Genomic DNA, 21,544 nt, shown 5'->3' with positions numbered 1-21,544 from the left:
GACGATCTAAGGCCTGGTCTTATGATACGTTGCTGTAGAAGATCAGTATTGTTGCAAGGTGCTAAACCATTATTCTGAGTAGTTACTAATAATGTCCAGTGTCTTTAAGTTTGTTATTTTGAAACTCACCTGTGATTCCTGTGTAGCCACGCTTTCCCCCAGACTGACCAATCTCAACGACAAAAGATGTCTCATCTTTGGTCTCCAAGGCCTTCCATGGCGGCAGTGGGGGCCCATCATCACCAACCGGCAACGGAGGACACGTTGAACGGGTCGAGACACCAAAGTTAATTTGAGGATTATCTACATGGAAGAAGGCACAAATTGAGAAGTAAATAATCACTTTCAGTCTTTTCCGTGGAGTCACTTGTAGTTTTCAAGAATTTTCTCAAAACTTTGCTGTTCAATGATTGATTGCTTTGACTGTTTTCCCATTATCAGTGCCACTATTGTTTTGTTAATTTGTATAATTTGTATAGGCTTCCAACAGGAGTTGCCACCGTGGCTTAATTCCATTCCAAAGGACTATTAAGTAAGATGCTTTGGCTCCCACTCGTGGCCGAGCGGATAAGAGCACCAAACTCAAGCTCTGGTTTTTCTGTTCAGCAGAGTGTGTGGGTTCAAATACCGGTCATAATAATAATAATAATAATAATAATATCAAAGTCTTATATAGCGCACGTATCTACCAAACAAGGTACTCAAGGCGCTGAATATATACAAACTTTCAGAAAGATAGGTTATTGCAGTGATGGATTCTGAGACCCAATTATGTAGCACTTATAAGGGTTTACAAGGTCATGACATTTTACTTTGAGCAAGACATTTTACTATAATTGCTTCTCGCCACCCAGGGTTAAATGGTTACCTGTGAGAGCAGAGATGGTTATCGTGGTTGGTTTAGCTAAGTGCGCTACATATTCGGCAGCACAGGCACTCTCCAGGGAGCCGAGATGGTTTAAGGAACGAAATGGTCCAGTGATCAGGGTAATAATGTTGAAAGCGCTTTGAGACATATGGTGTATAAAGCACTTTATAAAAAACAAATATTATGAAATGCTTAGGGAAACCCTGATTAAGTCCAAGTATAAGTGCCTAGGTTTTCAACAGGAGTTGCAATCGTGGCTTAAAGACAGTGGACACTATTGGTAATTGTCAAAGACCAGTCTTCTCACTTAGTGAATATCAACATATGCATAAAATAACAAATCTGTGAAAATTTGAGCTCAATTGGTCGTTGAAGCTGCGAGATAACTATGAAACAAAAAACACCCTTGTCACACGAAGTTGTGTGCTTTATTAGATGCTTGATTTCGAGACCTCAAATTCTAAACTTGAGTTCTCGAAATCAAATTCGTGGGAAATTACTTCTTTCTCGAAAAAACTATCAACCACTCCCCATTACTCGTTACCTAAGGTTTTATGCTGATAATTATTTTTAGTAATTACCAATAGTGTCCACTGCCTTTAACTAGAGTAACGTGATTTGGTTCCTGTAAGGGGTTGCAACGTAAGCTTTTTATTAAACGGAAATGTTTAGGAAAACCCTTTTTCAGTCCAAGAAATAAGTGCGACAGGGATCACAGCGTATATTGTGAAGATTGTGAAGATCGACCTTGTTAAAGAGGCTTTGGGTAGATTTCACAAAAAGTTAAAGACACTGATCACTATTGGTAATTGTCAAAGACTAGTCTTCTCATCTTGGTGTATTTCAACATGCATTAAATAACAAACCTGTGAAAATTTGACCTCAATTGGCCGTCAAAGTTGCGAGAGAATAATGGAAGAAAAAACTTTCTTGTCGCACAAGTTTTGTGCTTTCAGAAGCTTGATTTTGTGACCTCAAAATCTTGTTCTGAGGTCTCAAATTCAAATATTTTAGTGAAAAATTACTTCTTTCTCAAAAACTACGTTACTTCAGAGGGAGCCGTTTCTCACAATGTTTTATAATATCAACAGCTCTCCATTTCTTGTTACCAAGTAAGGTTTTATGCTAACAATTATTTTCAGTGATTACCGATAGTGTCCAGTGCCTTTAACAAAGAGTTAAGGACGAGCAAATTAGGATTAGCCTAAAGCTTTTAATAACTCCTACTAGGACTAGTCCTAAAATTTGGGACTATCTTTGTGAAATCGACCCAGACTCCCTATATGGTGCCAGTTCCTCAATCTAAAAGAAACTATTCGAGGCCAATAAGTACCTCGCCCACGTAAAGTTACAATGACACTCTCTATTTGTACAGTATTTTATGCAATCTACCTGTTGGGGCGGAGATATGTTTAGCGGTTCGTCCATTAGCGTTGATAGGTCCCAACGCCCAGGAGATGAAAACATCACGATCAGTGGGTATCACCTTATCAATGCTATCACCTGAAAAAGGAGCAACAAAATTATCAGACGTCGGAAACAATGAAAAAGAAGAAAACTCACTCTGAAGACCGACTGATTTAACTTCGTTCCCAGTGCTGTACAATCTCCCTGTGACATGTTTCCGTAAATGCCTTGCTTGTTAACCACCCATGGAAGTTTGAAATATACTGGATATTTAAATTAGTCCTGCGGTTGATCCATTCTGTGTTTAGAAATGTACGTAGAGTGTGTTATTAAAAGAGGCATCAACCATAGAGCAACTAGTCTCCTCTCGATCTTCATTGACCTTGTGTTATTCCTAACTGTATGCAATTTTAGACAAGCATGCACGAAGAGCAGACACCTTTGGTCAGCCAATAAGCGCTGCTATTTAATGCTTCCTTTCCAGTTGTCAGTGACAAGAGGCATCATTTTTTCTGATTTGTCTGGCTTGGTTGAGGGTGTGTTTGGTCTTGTAGTTGTCTTTTTTTCACTATTGGCTTTCCCTGCCAGGGTTCTTGTCTTTTGTTTTGCTTCTAGTGTTTTTGTGTACCATCCCCACTGGAGGTTGTTTCATACAGTATTATGTATCTGCCCGCGGCCAGGCCTGGTTCCTCAGTACTTTGCTTAGTGTTCTTACATGTATGTATGTATTATGCTCATTGTCCACAAAGCTCTAAATGGCAAGGCTCCCCACTATATTTCTGAACTGCTTCAAGTTTACACTCCTTCAAGGAATCTTCGATCAAGTTCCATGCTTCTCCTCATTGAAACCAAGTCTCGACACTCATGGGGTGACAGGTCTTTTTCTGTAGCCGCGCCACACATCTGGAACTCTCTACCACTTAATCTTCGATCTTGTCTTTGTACCGCAAAATTCAAGTCTCTTCTCAAAACTTATCTTATGTCACAGGTTTTCAATGACTAATTTTGTTGTGTCTGTTTTTCTTTGTGTTGTGTTTTTGTTTTGTTTTGTTTTGGTTTACTGCGCCTTGAACACCCAGCAGGGTGGATATGTGCGCATTACAAGTCTTATTATTATTATTATTTATTCTTCTTTAAACTATTGATATGCTTGTTCTTGTAGATCTTTTGATTTGCAATTTTTTAATGTGATTTTTTATATTTGCTGGCAAAATAAAATGAAATGAAATCAGCACGGTGTGCTGCCCATGGTAATAAAAAACTAAATTACTTCTAAAATAAAACCAAATCACAAGGAGCACAAAATTAGATATTCAGACAAAATTAACTAAAATAAATAACAGGAAAAAATACTAGAGGTGAGACGTTGCCAGCACCTAACCCTATACGTTGAGTTACTCAGCATCTGGCATACACTAAAATACTCAAAAAAATATAAAAACTGTAATTAACAAGCAGAGCTGAAATCAACACAACAGTTAGAAGTAATTATAAAGAGTTACAGGGGTTGAACAAAGAATTGATAGACTTTTAAAAAGAAATAGACAAAATATGTAAAAACTTAGTACAGAAGGACACCACAGTTTATGTAAGGAGAGTACACAAAATGCAAAGGGGTACGGTTAGAGGCAGTGGACACTATATTGGTAATTACTCAAAATAATTGTTAGCATAAAAACTTTCTTGGTAACAAGCAATGGAGAGCTGTCGGTAATATAAAACATTGTGAGAAACGGCTCCCTCTGAAGTAATGCAGTTCTCAAAATAATTTTCCACTAAAATTATTTGAATTTGATTTTGAGACCTCGGAATTAGATTTCCAAGCATCTAAAAGCACACAACTTCATGTGACAAGGGTGTTTTTTCTTCCATTATTATCTCGCAACTTCGACGACCAATTGACTTCAAATTTTCACGGATTTGTTATTTTGTGCATATGTGTTCGAAAATTACCAATAGTGTCCAGTGTCTTTCAGCAATATGCCATAAATTTGGGCCTGTGTTTACCTGTGTCAAGAAGACGAGAGTATGAAATCCTTGTGATGCCCTTTCCGAATAGAAGAGCCAATAGGGTGGAGTCGCTTGTTCCGTTGACCTTGGGGACATTGTCTGGGCATGCACCACGCCCATCATTAAGGCCACACTGTATGAAAGAAAGTAATCAAAGTCAGTAAACTCTTACTTTTCTCACTTGCTGAGGCAGTCTCCTGACGATGACTAGAGCAAGCTAGTCGAAACGTTGAGACCCATTCAAGAACTGACTCCGCATAAGTGCAGTTTATTACGATCCTGTAAACTAAAGTAGTAGTCCCAGCCAATTTTTTATACCTTCCGCTTGGGTAGTAGTTAAAAAGCAGGACAGCTCTTTTCAAAACTGAGAAGTCTCCCGAACATCCGATAAATCTACTCCACGGTAGTAGAATAAAGAAAGACAGTTCTATATAAGAACAAACTCTACCTGGCAAGTAGACACACATATGGTATTACACTTGTGTCCTTTTAAAAGCAAGACACTTAACCATTGCTTCGTCCTTCGGATGGGACGTAAAGCCATTGGTCCCATGTGCATGTTTTGTAAACGCATGTAAAAGAACCCAGTGCACTTATCGTAGAGAAAAGGGGTTTGCCCCGGTGTTCCTGGCTAGATTGGCAGCATATTGCGCCACAGCACCTTGTAAACCATTACATGGTGCTAAGGATTACGTCTTATATCTCAAACTTCACCCCACTCCCTGCAGTAATAATACCTGGCGCTTTGTATCCTTTGACAAAAGGCGTGTTATAAATATGGTTATTATTATTATTATTATTATTATTATTATTATTATTATTATTATTATTATTATTATTATTATTATTATTATTATTATTATTATTATTATTATTATTATTATTATTGTTATTATTATTATTATTATTATTATTATTACTATTATTATTATTATTATTATTATTATTATTATTATTATTATTATTATTATTATTATTATTATTATTATTATTATTGTTATTATTATTATTATTATTATGATCATTATTATTATTATTATTATTATTACTGCAAACCAAATATATACCTGAGCCTTGGACTGCAAGTTGTAATCGGCCACCATGGGACTCATGCTTCCTTCGTCCATCCATGCGACCGTCACGTCAGACCCCTCCATTAGGGTGCTAGTGTCGGATCCACTCAACCCGAACGCCATGTAGTTGCCCGGTTTGACCAGGCTGGCCAGCTCCACGTCAATCTTATTGTCAGTGATTCTCCACTGGACCTGGAATTCATCGTCTACCAACACCTTACAGTTTGGGTATGTCTAGAATATTTTAAAATAAAATAAAAGATAATAGATAAAAAAGTTTTTGGTTTTTACCCATAATACACCGATGTGTGTAAGTGTGTACACCCCAATGTGTGTTAGCGAATATTGTACAATTGATAAAAACAATTGATAAAAACCTTTGATAAAACACTGTACACTCAGTACATAAATGAGTTCAACTGTGAAGAAAAAAATTCACAGGCATATTACCCGGATGGGGTTCCAACCAATGACTGTTGTCATTTTAGAGCAGTGTCATACCAACTAGACCACACAGATTGCTCGGTAGCTAGAGACAGTGTGAATCCTATGTTTTAGCATGTGTACAGCAAAGATTTGTAGAGATGTTGCAAAAAAACGAACTACATGTAACATAAGATTGTTGAAGTAAAGAAGCAGAAACGGTTGTTGTGGAAAAAAAAAACTTTAAAGAAAAATCAGATATTGAGATCATTCATACTGAAGGGCGTCTGCCAGCATTAAAGGCAGTGTACACTATGGGTAATTGTCAAGGACTAGCCTTCACAGTTGGTGTATCTCAACATATGCATACTGTAAAATAACAAACCTGTGAAGATTGGAGATCATTCGGTCATCGAACTTGCGAGATAATATTGAAAGACAAAAACACCCTTGTCACACGAAGTTGTGTGCATTTAGATTAATGATTTCGAGACCTCAAGTTCTAAATCTGAGGTCTCGAAATCAAACTTGTGGGAAATTACTTCTTTCTCAAAAAACTATGGCACTTCAGAGGAAACCGTTTCTCACAATGTTTTATACCATCAACTTCTCCCCATTACTCGTTACCAAGTTAGGTTTTATGCTAATAATTATTTTGAGTAAATACCAATAGTGTCCACTGCCTTTAAGGCTAGATGGCTGTATTTGTAGAGCTAGAGCACATTTATTTGAAGGTCACAGAATAAAAACCTGCCCTAGTCAATTTGTCTTTGTTCAACATAAAGTTACAGATTCATAACCATTCCACCTTATATTGTCACTTAATTTTTTGAAGTCAGCACATCCTAGTTTGAACCAAATCTTGTTGTGAGGGCAAGGCGTGTTCAAGTATCAAAGGGCACCCGTCCTTGGAGAAAATTTACACTTGTACTAGAAGGGCACCAAGGCAGGGGTGGGCAAGAGGCAGCAATCGCCTTTTGATTGCCTCAAAAAAAATATTTGGCATTTAGATTTACAATGAAAATTATGTGAAAATTTCACTCTTGTTGGTCTGTTTTGGCTTGTTTCTCCATAATGACATGTCCGACAAGCGACTCATTTAGCTTGATCGCATCACATAATGTTGACAACCTATTGATTCTTGGAACTTGATTATGCGCATAAAATTAACATACCGAAGATGGAGGGGGGTCCAGAACAGCTGGAACATTGAGAGTATCTGTATTGTAGGTGATACTGCCAAAGTCTTGACGGGCGGCGACGCACCACAGCCCAATGTTCATGAAGTCATAGACGGTGGTATCACCCGGCATGGTGACTGTCACTGTTTGACCAGTGAAGGACATTCCTATCCTCTGGTTAGCCCCAGAATTTGACATACTAGATAGGTATAAAATAAATAACACATAATAAATTATCATTTCATGGGAAATAACTATAAACACTAAACAGTTAACTGGTAGGTACAACCACGTATAATATCTCTTTTGAGGGAAAGTTGGCTCTGTAACTATAATTGCTTCTCTCCACCCAGGGGTAAATGGGTACATGTACCTGTGATCGCAGAGATGGTTCTTGCGATTGATTTAGCCGAGTAGCGCACGTATACTCCCCAGGGAGCTGAGATTGAATTAAAGGTGACGTTACCAGGGGTTATAATGCTTGAAGCACTTTGTGACGCTCTTTTTGTGAGTAAAGCGCTATATAAAATGTCAATTATTATCAGTATTATTATTACACTTACCCAGGTTGCCAGATGAGCTTGGTGCCACTACTTGTTGGAGTGCTTCGTGTGTCTGCCCAGAAATAAGCATCTAAAGTAGAAAATCACAAGGAAGGTGTTGTATAACCGACATAAAAAAAAAGTTCATAATATATACAGGAATGATGTTTGGTTCTTTGAAACAAAACAAAAATATTCAAGTACAAGGGCTGACCTCCCTACATGTACACATAAACATTTCAGGCTATTGTATCATAAACATCACATTTTTTCCCAAGAGCTAAGAAAATTTGATGTCAGACCGTAGAGCTATATACATTGACTAGGGCGCAAACACCCTGTTATACACGCACTAAGGTTTTGAAGCCGTTTTGGGCGCATCCATGTTGATGTACAAACCAGTACAAAAGCTTGAAATTTTGTACAGCAATGTTTGGCTATTTGCATTGATAGTGCGTTTGTTCTTCTATGTGTCATCGGACCAAAAAATGCAGCAAATGTAAACGCACAATCTGCTGAAGAGTGTACAAACTGCGAGCGTCTTGAGGCGCGTATACTTTTTTTCAGTACGTCATTTAGCACAAACAATAATTAGACAGCTCGGGTACGTCGTACGCAATGGGCAGTCGCATAAAAAATTAACGGCTATGTGTGTTTCCTTTTAAAATTAAAATCGTTCCATAGTCACGCACCACATCAAACATGTCTGCACCCAGGGTGGAGCAAGTTAGCACTCTAGTTAATATATATAGCTCTATGGATCAGATTTAAGTCGGAAGAATATTATGCCTGCATACAGAAAATCTATGCAATGTCTTAAAAGAGGGGCTGCTAGCTCAAATTCAGTTGTGTAATGAATTCACTTTTCCCAATAGATAAAGCCTTTATGAAAATGGGTAGAACATTTCAAGTCTCTAAAAGGCAATTGACACCTTTGGTAATTGTCAAAGATCAGTCTTCTCACTTGGTGTATCTCAACGCAAAACATAACAAACCTGTGAAAATTTGAACTCAATTGGTCGTCGAAGTTGCGAGAGAAAAAAATGAAAGAAAAAAACACCCTTGTCGCATCGCACAAGTTGTGTGCTTTCAGATGCTTGATTTCGAGACCTCAGCTGAGGTCTCGAAATCAATTCAATAGTGAGAAATTACTTCTTTCTCAAAAACTACTGCACTTCAGAGGGAGCCGTTTTTCACAATGTTATATACTATCAATAGCTCTCCATTGCTCATTACCAAGCAAGTTTTTATGCTAACAATTGTTTTGAGTAGTTTTAGTCTCAAGTACCTTTAAACATTCATTGGTGAGCTCAACCAGACATTGCTCCAATTTAATTCGCAAATGGCTAACACCATGTACTGCATTCAGCGACACAACACACACTTGGAACATTAATTTCTCAGATTTATAAAAATGGGGAGTTTTCGTTTTCGACGAAGGTAATGTCATTTGGCGTCATATACGCATGCGTCGGCTTTGAGATTGGTCTTCCCTCAATTTCTATGACAGTACTTGGGGTGAATCTTCGATGTGCTAAAAACGACAACCATTGGCTGAAAAACCAACGCAGAACCATCCATTGTCGAAAACGAGCACTCCCTAATCATGAAGGTTTTTTTTTTCATGTACAAGTCTCGAAGACCTAGCAAGTGTTGAGAATTTCTCTACTTTTTTTCTCTACCTGGGCCATTTCCGTCATAAAAGAGGTTTGTGAAAGTGAGAGTCTTGGCGTCGTTAATGACGACACTATCCGCTTTGACACGATGGGCATACGTGGGCAACGCTCCCAGATTGAACGGTGCCGGGTTGGCAAATGAAGCAGGTATATAAATATCTCCAAAGTTGGCCTGTGGAAGAAAGAAACAAAAATCAATACTTGAAAACCTCTTCTAGAATACAAACCTGTGCAAGATTTGCATAATTGTGTGTGAAAAATATAGCATATCACTTAATTTAGGTTTAAGATTATTTGTTTAATGGAACTCGGCAAACTCCCACCCGCAAAAGGAGATATAAAATCCAAGCTGGCAGTAGCCAATCTCTCTCACATCATGTACATTGGTTTACTGCTATGATTATGAGTTACACAAATCAAGAAATTGTGATTCAGTAACTAGATGCCAACACTTATTCTGGTCATTGTGAAATCAGCGATTAGCCTGGGGGATCCGACCCACAACCTTGTGGTTGCAAGTCAAGCAGTCTAACCACTGGACCATGGTTATGACATCCATGCCCTAGTAGCTTCAAGGTTGTAATTTTTGTTTCGTTCCCACCCCTACGCTAAAAATACTCACACCTGCCATACTACAAAACCAGATTACAGGAACTCGATGGCAATACTTATTCTAGTCATTGTGAAATTAGCAGTTAGCCAGGGGGATCCGAACACCCAACCTTGTGATTGCAATTTTGCAATTTTGCCTTCTTCTATAGCGATAAAAACACTCACGCCTGCCATTCTACACCAGATTGATAAAAATACTCACGCCTGCCATTCTACACCAGATTGATATCCACTTGTAGTCCTGTACCGTCATTGAGCCTGGTAGTTTAGCTATGACACGCTCCCCGGTGTACGCTCTCAGCTTATCGGTGCTACCATCAAAAGAGAGATCATTCAATTTAAATACTTTTTTTCTCATTGTATTGGGTTTTGTCAGATATCTGTACCTCATTGAGGTATGAGAATGCATTGAATCAAAGACTTTCTTACAAAATGATAATCCTTAAAAAAGTTAACTCAAAAGAAGATGATTCTTTGTTCAACCCCAAAATCATTTCAAAATTTACCCAGTCAGTTTCCCTTGTGGTTTATATTGATACCAAAAGAAGATGACTACAAATATACAGCTACAATTTGGAAGAATTTGACGTTCCAGATTTGACACTTAACTACTCACACAGGTACAAAAAGTAGCTTATCACTAAACAATTATGCTTACAAGACGTTTACAAGTTTAGTAGCCACAGACTAATGGTTTTCTTCAAGTTATTATTATATTCTTCAGGTAAATTATGTATTTCTGGTAACAAAACCAAATTTGCCTCATAAGTAAATCAAATCACTGTAGCTAGCAAGCCATAGGTAACCTCAAGCTTGCTACATGTACGTGAACCAGAATCAAGCATTTATTGTACTAAAGTATCTTGCTCTAGGACACAAGTGCCACGACCGGGACTTTAAACCCACACTCTGCAGATGGAAACACCAAAGCTGGAGTCCGGTGCTCTTATAACTGCTTTAGCCGCAACATGCCACCGAGTGAGTTAATTATTGGTTGCAATGCACCAACAAATTATTGCAGCCATATTGCAGCTAATTGATTCTCTCGTAAACTCTGAGAAAACCAGCCGCAGATTTGTGAAAATGTTGACACTGTGTTTTGTTTTCAGCATTTTTTGCAATCCCCGAGTCAGGCAAAACAAAGTACTTTACTTCATGGCCTTCACCTGATTTATCTTGAATTTAAAACTGATTCTTTATGATATAAACAATACTTACTCTCCTTCAAAGGCAGGCACAATAGTTCCAACAGCACCAGGCTGATCGGTTGTTCCGACCCAGATGTATGCATCTACAAAAAGAAAGAGGCACATGTACATGTAACATTTTGAAAGGAAAGAACTGTGGGTCATGTAACCATTATTAGCAATTGGACAGCAGAGCAAAATGCCACTCAAAAGTCACCATTTGCTGATCAATATTGGCATTTAGTATGCACAAAATATATTCAGTTTAAAATGTTCGCTATGCAAAACTGTTAGAGCAAATCGTTCCCTGGTTAACATGGTTAATTGTCTTTCTCCGGGATGCACGTCCCACACTTGGGATTCAAACCCTTGGCCATGTCTTGGTTGGCGTAGTGCGTAAAGCATTCGCCACTCACCAAGGTGACCCTAGTTTCTGGTTTGATACCGAGCCAGTGCCATGTGTGAGTTGAGTTGCGTGTTGGTTCTCGGCTTTGCCACGAGGGTTCATCAGCCCACCCTGTTTTTCCTCTCTTGGGAAAAATCAAGCACTTGCATTCTCTGGCTGTGCTCTGTGATCATGTTGGGTTGATGTGGCTGGCTGCCGAAGGCACCCTTGCATGCCAGCTTCTCAAACTCGATTTAGCCGTGTCCTTAACAATTCAGCTCTAGCTGTGAATAAGGATGATTAGCCTCCCAAATTAATTTTATATATTAATTTACCTGGTCCAGCACCATCGTAATTAAAATCCTCAATGACGATGGTTTTTGAGTCAGCGATTTTAACGGTACCCGTGACCCCATGAGCTTCTGTCCTTAGTTGACCCAACTCCTTGCCAAAGTATTGTGCGGCGGATGAAAGACCCACGACTGCAAGTAGAAAAGGATTAATAATAATAATAATAATAATAATAATAATAATAATAATAAAAGGAACATTGCAGAATTGGTGAAAAAAACGTCTAAGATCAGGGATTCAAATCAAACGTAATAAATTTTACACAACCTAATTATGGTGAAGAGTAGCAAACATGCATTGAAATATTTTTATCTGTAATGACATTTTTGATGAGAAACAAATAAAACCAAATTCGAGTTTGGAGTCATCCCTCAACGAGCACTTTTTTTCTTCATTTTTTTTATTTAATCTAAGGGTACGTTTTGTAGGAAACAAAACATGATGTCCACAGATTTACATTAAGTTTACACGGTTTGAAGATAATGATGGTAGAAAGCTTCCCATAAAATATTTCCTGCTGAGGTGTTGAGAAATGAGTAAAGCAATGTCACAAAGATAATCAGAAAGAGGAAATTATTTAAGCACCTCATACAACATACTACATGTACCAGTTCTGGTTTTCAAAAACTACAGCACCTATCGCAAGAGAAGTTATCAGAGCGCAGCATTAAAGCTTTAAAACTCCCTACCGGACACTGTGAAACTCTCCAAATCACTCAACACATTTAAGAACAGTTTAAAAACTCATTTTCACAGAGAAGCTTTTTGTTAAGTTTATTTTCTTATTTTTGTTGTTTGCTACTTTCATTGCTTGTTGTTCTTTTGTAGAGTAGCGCCATGAGCGCCGCTTGCGGCGGATACCGGCGCTTATTAAGTGTCCATTATTATTATTATTATATATTTAAAGGGGAGCTTTCGACCATCATTATCTTCAAACTGTGTTTAGTTTAATGCCAATCTGTGGACACTTAGTTGTGTCCTACAAAAAGTACCAGGACCCTTTAAGAGCAAACTTCCAGGTCCTGAATAGGCCTATACCCAGATCTTGCCCGTTGGCCGAAAGTTCAAAAGGGTTCAATTGAAGTGTACAGTGAAACTTAAGTGTCTTTTCAATCAAATCATCTAGTTAGTTTACTTTTCGGTATCAGGGCCCCACCTCGGAGTTGATTTATTTCTTCTTGCTAGGCAACAAACAAAAGTTTTGTTATTCCAACCTGTTGACACTCGATCTTCTCAGGGTTTTGGCCGAAACATGCTGAATTGAAATGTGGAACGTTTTTCACTTTGGTGTTTGTTTAGTTTTAAATTCTCTACTGAGCAATCAGACTTAAACTGTTGTATTTTTATGAGTTCTGTGAATTTTATTTAGAAGGCATGCTCTTTTGTTACTCTAACTTGTCATACTTGAACCGTATCTTTGATCCCGGGTTGGGTTTGTCAGGGTAGTTGACTTGAATCTCTGAACCCATAAAAATATGCCGAGTCACTGGAGTGGTTTTGTAACATGGGCCCTATTTCATAAAGACTGTAAAGCACAAAAATTTGCTTAGTATAAAATTTCTTCCTTGGTAAAAACAAGATTACCAACCAAATTTTAATATGTTGCATATATTGCTTGTTACTGGCATTCAGCTGTTGTTTGCTTATCCTAAAAATCACATTAAAATTTGGTTGGTAATCCTGTTTTTTAACCCTTTGCGTGCTACGGGCGCAAATTTGCGCCTGCAACGTTTATTCCCTCACTGCTGTGGGCGCATATTTGCGCCCAACACAACGTGCTATTTGTTTGCACACAATCAAGCTTTCTTTTGACCCCTGACATCCATCCGGGTACTTTTCTATACACTTCGATACACAGAGGACATGTTACGAACGAATACGCGACAATTTTTCATGAAAGAATCTTGTATTTTCCAAGTTTTTCGATGACTGTTTTCACCGTAAGACAAAATGGAGTATAACAATGGATGCCGCAGGCAGCATTCTGGAAGATTTTTGCGGATTCTAGCTTTGGAAAATAAAAGTCTAAGGATGTTTTGGGAGACGATAGAGATGATACTTAATCAGTGGGGTTATGTCTATTGACATTGGGCCAGATAACAGACACATATCTATGGAAGATGGGGCCGAATCTGACGATGGTTATGGCAGCTTTCCTGAGCAAGGAGGGAAACAGGGTAGAACTGTCCATGGTGTTGGGGACATTTTTCGCCGTGCTTTGGAAGTTTGTATTTAATAAATTATGTACCCGAATTTAATTCTGTTTGAACTAACTGGTTGTCCGTATTATACTCTACATTTATAATTTCACAAACTGTATGATATTGGGTCACATAAAATGTTGAAACTTGTCTTCCACAAATTACATTGTACCAATGTTGTACACTGCAATGTCTTTCTAAATACATTTTCTGTTCATTTTACATATTTTACGCCCAATGAGGAAACATGTGTCTCTAATAACAGCCAAGAAAATGGCTTTAAGGTGAATTTGAATACAGTTCTCATCCAAGAATGTCACATGGCAAGGGTCTAGCCAAGCCCCCCCCCCAAAAAAAAAACCCTATAAAATAAATAGATAAATACATACATAAATATCCGGGTGTATGACTAAGCAAAATCAGTTTCACGGTAAATTAATAAAGACTGTGAAAAGGTTGTAATGGTGCATGGTACAATGTACCCCCACATGTCATGACTCGGCAACAACAAAATCTAATCTCATAGAACTTTAGCAGAAATACAACTACTTTCCCTCAAGGTTTTTTCTAGGTGGGTGTGGGAATTTTACAGTGATAATTATGGCTAAGCACAAAGTTCTTAAGGCCTGAAAGGGTCATGGGAACCAAAAAAAACACACACACTACACTAATATTGTCGCAGACCATGACTTTCGTTCTTGAACCGGGGTATAACAATTTTTCCTATGATACGGGGCACTTCTATGAGAACATTGTAAACTTATATTTAAACTTTGCAAAGGGCACCATGGCAATGCTGCGGCTGCCTTGGTTTAATTTAAAGCCTGTTTTTGTTTAGCATGTGAAGCGTCTTCTGGGACAATACAAAGAACCTCTCCCTACATATTTTTTCCTCCCAAATCCAAGCGAGACTTTTTGGCCTAGAAACAAATTATTCGGACAATTTTGTTGAGTCCAAGGGCCGCCACATTTTCTGAATTTGCCACGGGCAAAAAGTAATGTATCAGAAGAATATCATGCTGGCAAATCTTTTTTATTTTGGCTGGTTTTTTATCTTTTAGTTTTCGTTTTTAAAAGTCACTTTATTTTTCTACAATTTTACAGCTTTTCGTGAGCAACTTCTTCACTGGGGTGAGGATGTGGGATGCTCTAAATAGTGTGTCTCAATTTATGTTTTTTATATTATTTTTAATTGTCAGTTCTGGCTCTTGGCAACTGATTTTATATTGTGGTGCACTGTGCACATCCGTGTTGTTCTGAATAGTTTTTGAAGGCTGTGTTTATTTTCCTTGTTTGCAGGATTGATTAAACAGTGTGTATTGTTTATTTTTACATGACGTTCATATAATAATAATAATAATAACTTTCGATTTATATAGCGCCTAATAACTAACACTTAATTCTCTAAGTGCTTTACATTAGTGCCCTGGTCATAGGGCCAAAAACATCCCTTTTAATGTTTCTCAGCTCCCTTGGGAGTATACAACCTGGGCAACAGTTTATATCGCTCCAAAGGTTTTTTCATTCACAATATCAACCTCTACCCTCGCAGGTACCCATTTATACCCCTGGGTGAAGAGAAGCAATTATAGTAAAGTATCTTGCTCAAGGACACAAGTGTCACGACCGGGATTTGATTTGAATATCCGGTTAATTTCGGATAGTTGGCCAGCGGTATCCGAATAACAAAATTTCACTATTCGCCCAGCACTACTAACATGGTCGGCAATTTATGGGAGTCAAAATTTTGACCCCCATAAATGGCCGACGTGTTAGTCGACAAGGTAAAAGGAAAACCACGCAATTTGGAGGCATGTTTGTGTGGATCATTGTATTCTACTTTTATAACATCTTTCTACCCAATATGCATTTTATAAAAAACGGTTACAAACGCTTTTCAAAGACCAACTCGACCGATCCAAGGCAACGTGTTCCTTTAAGGTTTACTCTCAATTGGACTTTGTATGTACTTAAATTGTACATGTAGGTCGCCTGTGAGCTTTTTTATGATGCAGATATCGGTATAATGTGGGAATCAATATAACGCCGGAATCAACAGCACGTTATTTTATGGGGTGTCGCAGTCTGGCGGGAAGAGCATCGGACTCAAATTCTGGTGGTTAAGTCATCGGGATGTGAGTTTGAATCTCAGTCGTGACATTTGTGTCCTTGAGCAAGAAACTGAACCACAAGCTTCTCTCCACCCAGAAGTAAAATGGGTACCTGTGAGGGCAGTGATTCGATTTATGTGAATGATTAGCTTTGAGCACGGTAACTTGCATCACCAACTGTTTACTCCCCAGGGAGCTGAGATGGTTAAAGCAATGAAATACATGGCCCAGTGACCAGGGGTTATAATGTCAGAAGCGCTTTGATATGCCCTTTGGGCTGTGAAAAAGAGCTGAAATAGATTATTAATTTTATTATTACTATTGTTAAACCACTCGCCTTTGGTGGACTTGGTGGATTAAGATCTGAGAGCCCACCACAAAAATTGGTCTTGCTACAACTTTAACAGCCAATGAAAATCATTGAGCATGGGTGTGATGGATTCCCCAGTGGGAGTTCTGTTGACAAGCATGACAAGTCTAGCAGCAGAAATTGTAACCCTTATTTTGTATCTTCCCCATCGTCGCATTTTAAGTTTAACCACAGACCTGTGAATCATCTCTTTTCTACAAATTGCTTGACGGCGACTGTCAACTTCCCTGCCACTGCTGCGCATTTGCCAAAGTATTGTCCGAGCCTAACCACAAATCTTTTGTAAACAGGACCTTGATTGGTTTCTCGCCTGATCACCCATTCAAACATGTAAAATCTTTCAAATGATCAAACACTTTCATCTATGAAGGTCAGTCACATGAACAGCCCAATAAACGCTAACAGGATGTTAGAGTAACGGGGTTGCGGTTGCTTTGACCTCTTAAAACCATATCGGGATTAACTCAGTGCTGTCTGAACGCAAGGGGATTTTATTTTTACGCACACCCCCTTGCTGCTCGTAAAAGTTAAACCAGTTTGGGTATAACTTAGTACGCTGTTGGAACATACCCATACCAATATACCTTCATCATATACTTCCTAAATTTTTGCATGGTGGAACAATTTATTCCTCCATGATTTTTGCAATATCATCTTCTCCTTTAAGTTTATAAACCATAGTGTCTGCTGAATCACAGAATGACTGTATAAACCAAACAATAGCCACAACTTGAACAAAGGAGGGTAAACCTCAATTGGTGTCGTGGAATAAACTCAATTGTCTAACTGTATTGACAAAGCAAGTGGGAAACTAAACAAAAGAGTGACCTACCAGGTTTAAAACCACACTCAGTCAATGTCAAACTTGCCCTGGAAATTTAGCTAAATCATGGAGGTAAAAAGGTTACATGTGGTGTCTAAATAGGCCTCCCGTCGATTTCAAGAACTGCTGGAATTAATCCCATAGATCTCGAGTTCGGACGAGTAACCCGTCCTAACTTAGGATGGGTTCAATGGGTCCTAACGTCTTCCGATAGGGAACTTAACTCGTCTTAAGTCCTATGATTAATACTTTAGTTAGGATGTGTTTGGTGAAACCGACGGCTGGTTGAACCTCAAAATAGTCACGACTACGACACTAGTGGGGACCAATTCTTAATTCTCAAGATGCCCTGTGCCAATGTGTGCCGCAAGCACAATTATAGTAACATTCAAGCTGAAAGGGTTATGTCAATGATGTCTGATTGTGTTTTGTATGTAAATTATGTTGTCGAGAATAGTCGTGAGCGACACAATTGGTTCACCAAATAGGTAGTCGCGACTATTTTTGTAGGACTTGCGACTTGACTAATGATTGAATAGTCACAACTACAACATAAGTCGCACTAGTTTCCCATGCCTATGTAGTTTAGGGTGTCAGACAGATCCCAGACCATTACCTCTACAGGTGAAACACTTTGAGATAAGGTTGGCTTTGTCACACTTCCTAAATCAGCATAACTAAATATGACCTTCACTTCATACCAGGAAATACCAGTCATTGTTACACACACAATAGTGTGCAAAGCTTTTTTTCACATTTCTGTACTCCATGATTTCACCTTCACATGACTATAGAATTACAAACAGGGACAAACATATGAGTGGGAACAAAAAAGTTGTTTTGTCTTTGACTTTGAACACATAAATGTACATTTCTACCCTATGACTTTTCAAAAAGCACATTCCCAAATTGTGCGATTCTATTGTTCTTGCCTGTTCGCCTGTACTTAAAACCATCTTTTAAAAAAAGGAAACAAATCCTCAACAAAATAACAAAAACATGTTGTGGGTTGTGAGGCCAATTAGTGTTCTTTTCAAGTCACACAGCCATAAAACTTGTGTAACAGATTAAAAATAAATAGAGCCAATCAAGACAGAATATTCAACAAACCACAAAAAGTTGTCCCCGTGATCATGCCCAGGTTGGTAAACTAAATGAAAATATACAATTTTCTGTGCAAGTTAGAGGACAACAAGGAGGCTGGGTTCACATTTTAATTAGTCGCTAAGCTGCAAGAACAATCAATCAATCAATCATAAACAATTTATAAAACACCTAAATCAAAAGTTGGCTCAAAGGCGCTGAGGCACAGATGAAATAAAAAAGTCATTAATGGTAGGCCTCCTGAAACAAGTGGGCTTTCAGAAGTGCCTTGAATGTGTTGAAGGATGTTCCCTGTGTGATTCGGAAGTTTATTCCAGAGTTTGGGTCCATACACATGAGAAGGCTCTATTTAGTGAAAGTGATGTGGCTTGTTCTTGGCACAAAAGTATGGTGAACACAATCATTAAAGAAAACCACTGACACAAAACGATATCGGAAAACAGAAACTAATTAGGTTTAGTCATGGAGGTAGAATTTCTCCCTCCATGGTTTAATATCGTACATTTAATACATCACATCCTGGATGCTTTCATTAATCACATACAAACAAAATGCCAGAAGCACGTACATCAATCAAACTAGGCTATTGCAACAAACGATCATTCCCGGAACTTGAACAAGCATGGGGCTGTAATAAGAAGTTAACAGCTTGGCTATTTAGTTTATCCACTTCAAAACAGGGATGTGATCGGCTGTTGAGAAAAAAACCTACACTGTGAGCGCAAAAGCATGCGAGCTCCAACAATTTATCTTCGGTTTTAAAATCCCTACTCTGAAATCTGGGGCGATGTAAACTGTAATAATGTTTTTTATCTTAATTTTTGTTAATGAATTTGATCTTTCAAAAAAAAAGGACTTAAAACGTATGCATGTTTGCTATTCATGTACAGAGAGATGGTACATGTAGCAAAGATTGTTATGTTTAATTTTTATGTTGAACTTTAAAGTGGAACAACCAACTTGAAACAAACTTTTCACAGAAACCACACTCTGTTGAGCTGAAACAGAGCTTAGTCCGCTCTTATCCACCGGCCACGACACGCCACACACGCTTTATTTGCCTGACTTACACAGTCTATAATAATACAAAAATTAAATTATGCAGTAAAGCAAATGTACACTTACCATGTATAATGAATGCCAATGCCACAACACCCATCATGGCTGTACTTGTTTTTTGATCCACTTACTGCTGCAGAGCAAGCTTGTCTGAAATCTTGAAAAACCCTGGAAGTGAAACAAAAAGTCATTGTAATTATCTCACAGTGTACAGAGCTCAAATTTGAGGGGAAAGTACAAAAGCCAATTGCTCCAAAATATTTAGTGTACCGGATTTTTAATTTTCAGAATTGAATGAGAGAAAAAATACTGTGCACTTCGTAACATTTTTTTGAAGAAGTCAGTTTATTTCAGAAGATTTATGCATTTATATTGTATTGGCAGAAACAAACGCAAATTATTTTAATAAGACAGAAATATTGTAGGGCAAAACATAATCCAGATTTGTATCCTTTTTCTTACTAATATTTAGGAATTTATAATTTAAACCATTTGAAGAGAGCGACTAAGCTAGGGAGCGACATTGCAGGGGGCGACTTTGCTCGGTTGCCAATTTTTAAGCACAAGTTCATGAGAAGAGATTACTGGTTCAAGTTGCTCCTCATAAAATGCCACAAGTCTAAATATAATACTTAACCGCAGCATAATATCTTTAATATTATTTTTTATTAAATGCATTTTCGCATGCAATGCATAATGAACCTATAGCAGTCTTCGTACTTCACTACAGGAGAGTTTACCTCCTCTGGATTTCACCTCCACTTGTACCTTAACTACATTTCTACACTGTAATAAATGTATTAAAGCATGGAAGTAGAAGGCAGTGGACACTATTGGTAATTACTCAAAATAATTATTTGCATAAAACCTTACTTAGTAACAAGTAATGGGGAGAGGTTGATAGTATAAAACATTAGAAGACATGACATCCTCTGAAGTGGATTAGTTTTTGAGAAAGAAGTAATTTTCCACAAATTTGATTTCGAGACCTCTTTAGAATTTGAGGTCTCGAAATCAAGCATCTGAAAGGGTGACAAGGGTGCAGTAGGTCTAGATGTTGAGATACATTGTACATGTACAGTATAAAGTGAGAAGAACCCTGGTAGTTGACAATTACCAATTTAGTGTCCAGTGTCTTTAAAACATATTTTTCGAGTTGTGCAAATCGAAATAGACCAACCAAACAAACACAAAAACTAGTGTGGTCAAGTAAAATAATAATAATAAAAAATTCATCGAGTTTTCACACTCAAAGGGCTTCTCAAAGCGCTAGAGTTCACATCATTACCCATGGTCACTGGGCAATGGCATTTAATGCTTTCTTTGTAAACCATACCTCAGCTCCCCCCCTGGGGAGAACATTATACAGCCTGTGAAACAATAATATGCGCTAAGCCAAAACCATCTTTGCCCTCTCAATTCACCCCTGGGTGGAGAGTTCAGCAATTATAGTATGAAAGTGTCTTGCTCTTTAAAGGACAAAAGTGTCATGACTGGAACTCAAGCTGGGATTCGAACCTACACTCTGCTGAACAGAAACAGCTTGAGTTTGGTGATCTTATCGACGTCTTGGCTCGGCCACGACACCCCTCGAAGGTACCCATTTCCTACCGGATTGAGAGAAGCAATTATTTTCAAATGTCCTGACATCACGACCGGAACTCAAGCGTGGACTCGAACCCACACTCTGCTGAACAGAGACACCAGAGCTTGAGTTCTGAGATCCAAGGTTGTAGCTACCACGGTCGGAGCCGGTCGGCTATCACCGGCCCCAGCTTTTGCCGACCGGGATCCAACAAAAAATATCAAACTCCGACCGGCATAAATGTATGTAAAACTGTTTTAAATGCCATTGAAATAAGTGAAAAATAAAGAAAACAATCATGTAAAACTCCTAATTAGATGTGTATTTTATTTCTGTAAAAACAATCAAAACAATTTTCTCTCCAGAACCGCGATCTTCCCCGTGATTGTTGCTTAAAAATAAGCCGCTTGGATGCTGCGAGTTCATGGAGTACTAAAAAAAGCACGCACAATCTCCGGCGTGCGTGCAGTATCCATGATGCACAAAACCACATGGTAATACTCACACGGTCACCTACTGGTTCATGCAGCATGCACAGCACATAACACACACAGTCCGAAGTCCATCTTAACCAAG

At 38.3% G+C, this 21,544-nt stretch overlaps 1 protein-coding gene across 3 annotated transcripts in view; it reads right to left on the bottom strand.

The window, feature by feature from the left end:
• Window positions 1–21,544, bottom strand: part of LOC139940533 (protein Skeletor, isoforms B/C-like) — a 38,420-nt gene that overhangs the window by 7,858 nt on the left and 9,018 nt on the right. For 2 of the 3 annotated variants that reach the window (XM_071936830.1, XM_071936829.1), the window contains exons 2-12: window positions 19,450–19,551; window positions 11,700–11,846; window positions 11,011–11,083; window positions 9,995–10,103; window positions 9,187–9,352; window positions 7,526–7,595; window positions 6,957–7,161; window positions 5,353–5,592; window positions 4,283–4,418; window positions 2,261–2,371; window positions 130–303 (exon numbers count right to left, since the gene is read on the bottom strand). In XM_071936830.1, coding sequence (XP_071792931.1) covers window positions 130–303; window positions 2,261–2,371; window positions 4,283–4,418; window positions 5,353–5,592; window positions 6,957–7,161; window positions 7,526–7,595; window positions 9,187–9,352; window positions 9,995–10,103; window positions 11,011–11,083; window positions 11,700–11,846; window positions 19,450–19,486 — 1,468 coding nt within the window. In that variant the 5' untranslated portion in view covers window positions 19,487–19,551. The other variant, XM_071936831.1, reaches the window with a different exon arrangement.

The sequence above is a fragment of the Asterias amurensis genome, chromosome 8, assembly GCF_032118995.1.
Source record: "Asterias amurensis chromosome 8, ASM3211899v1".
Classification (NCBI taxonomy): domain Eukaryota; kingdom Metazoa; phylum Echinodermata; class Asteroidea; order Forcipulatida; family Asteriidae; genus Asterias; species Asterias amurensis.
This window is presented reverse-complemented; position numbering and strand designations above follow the sequence as displayed.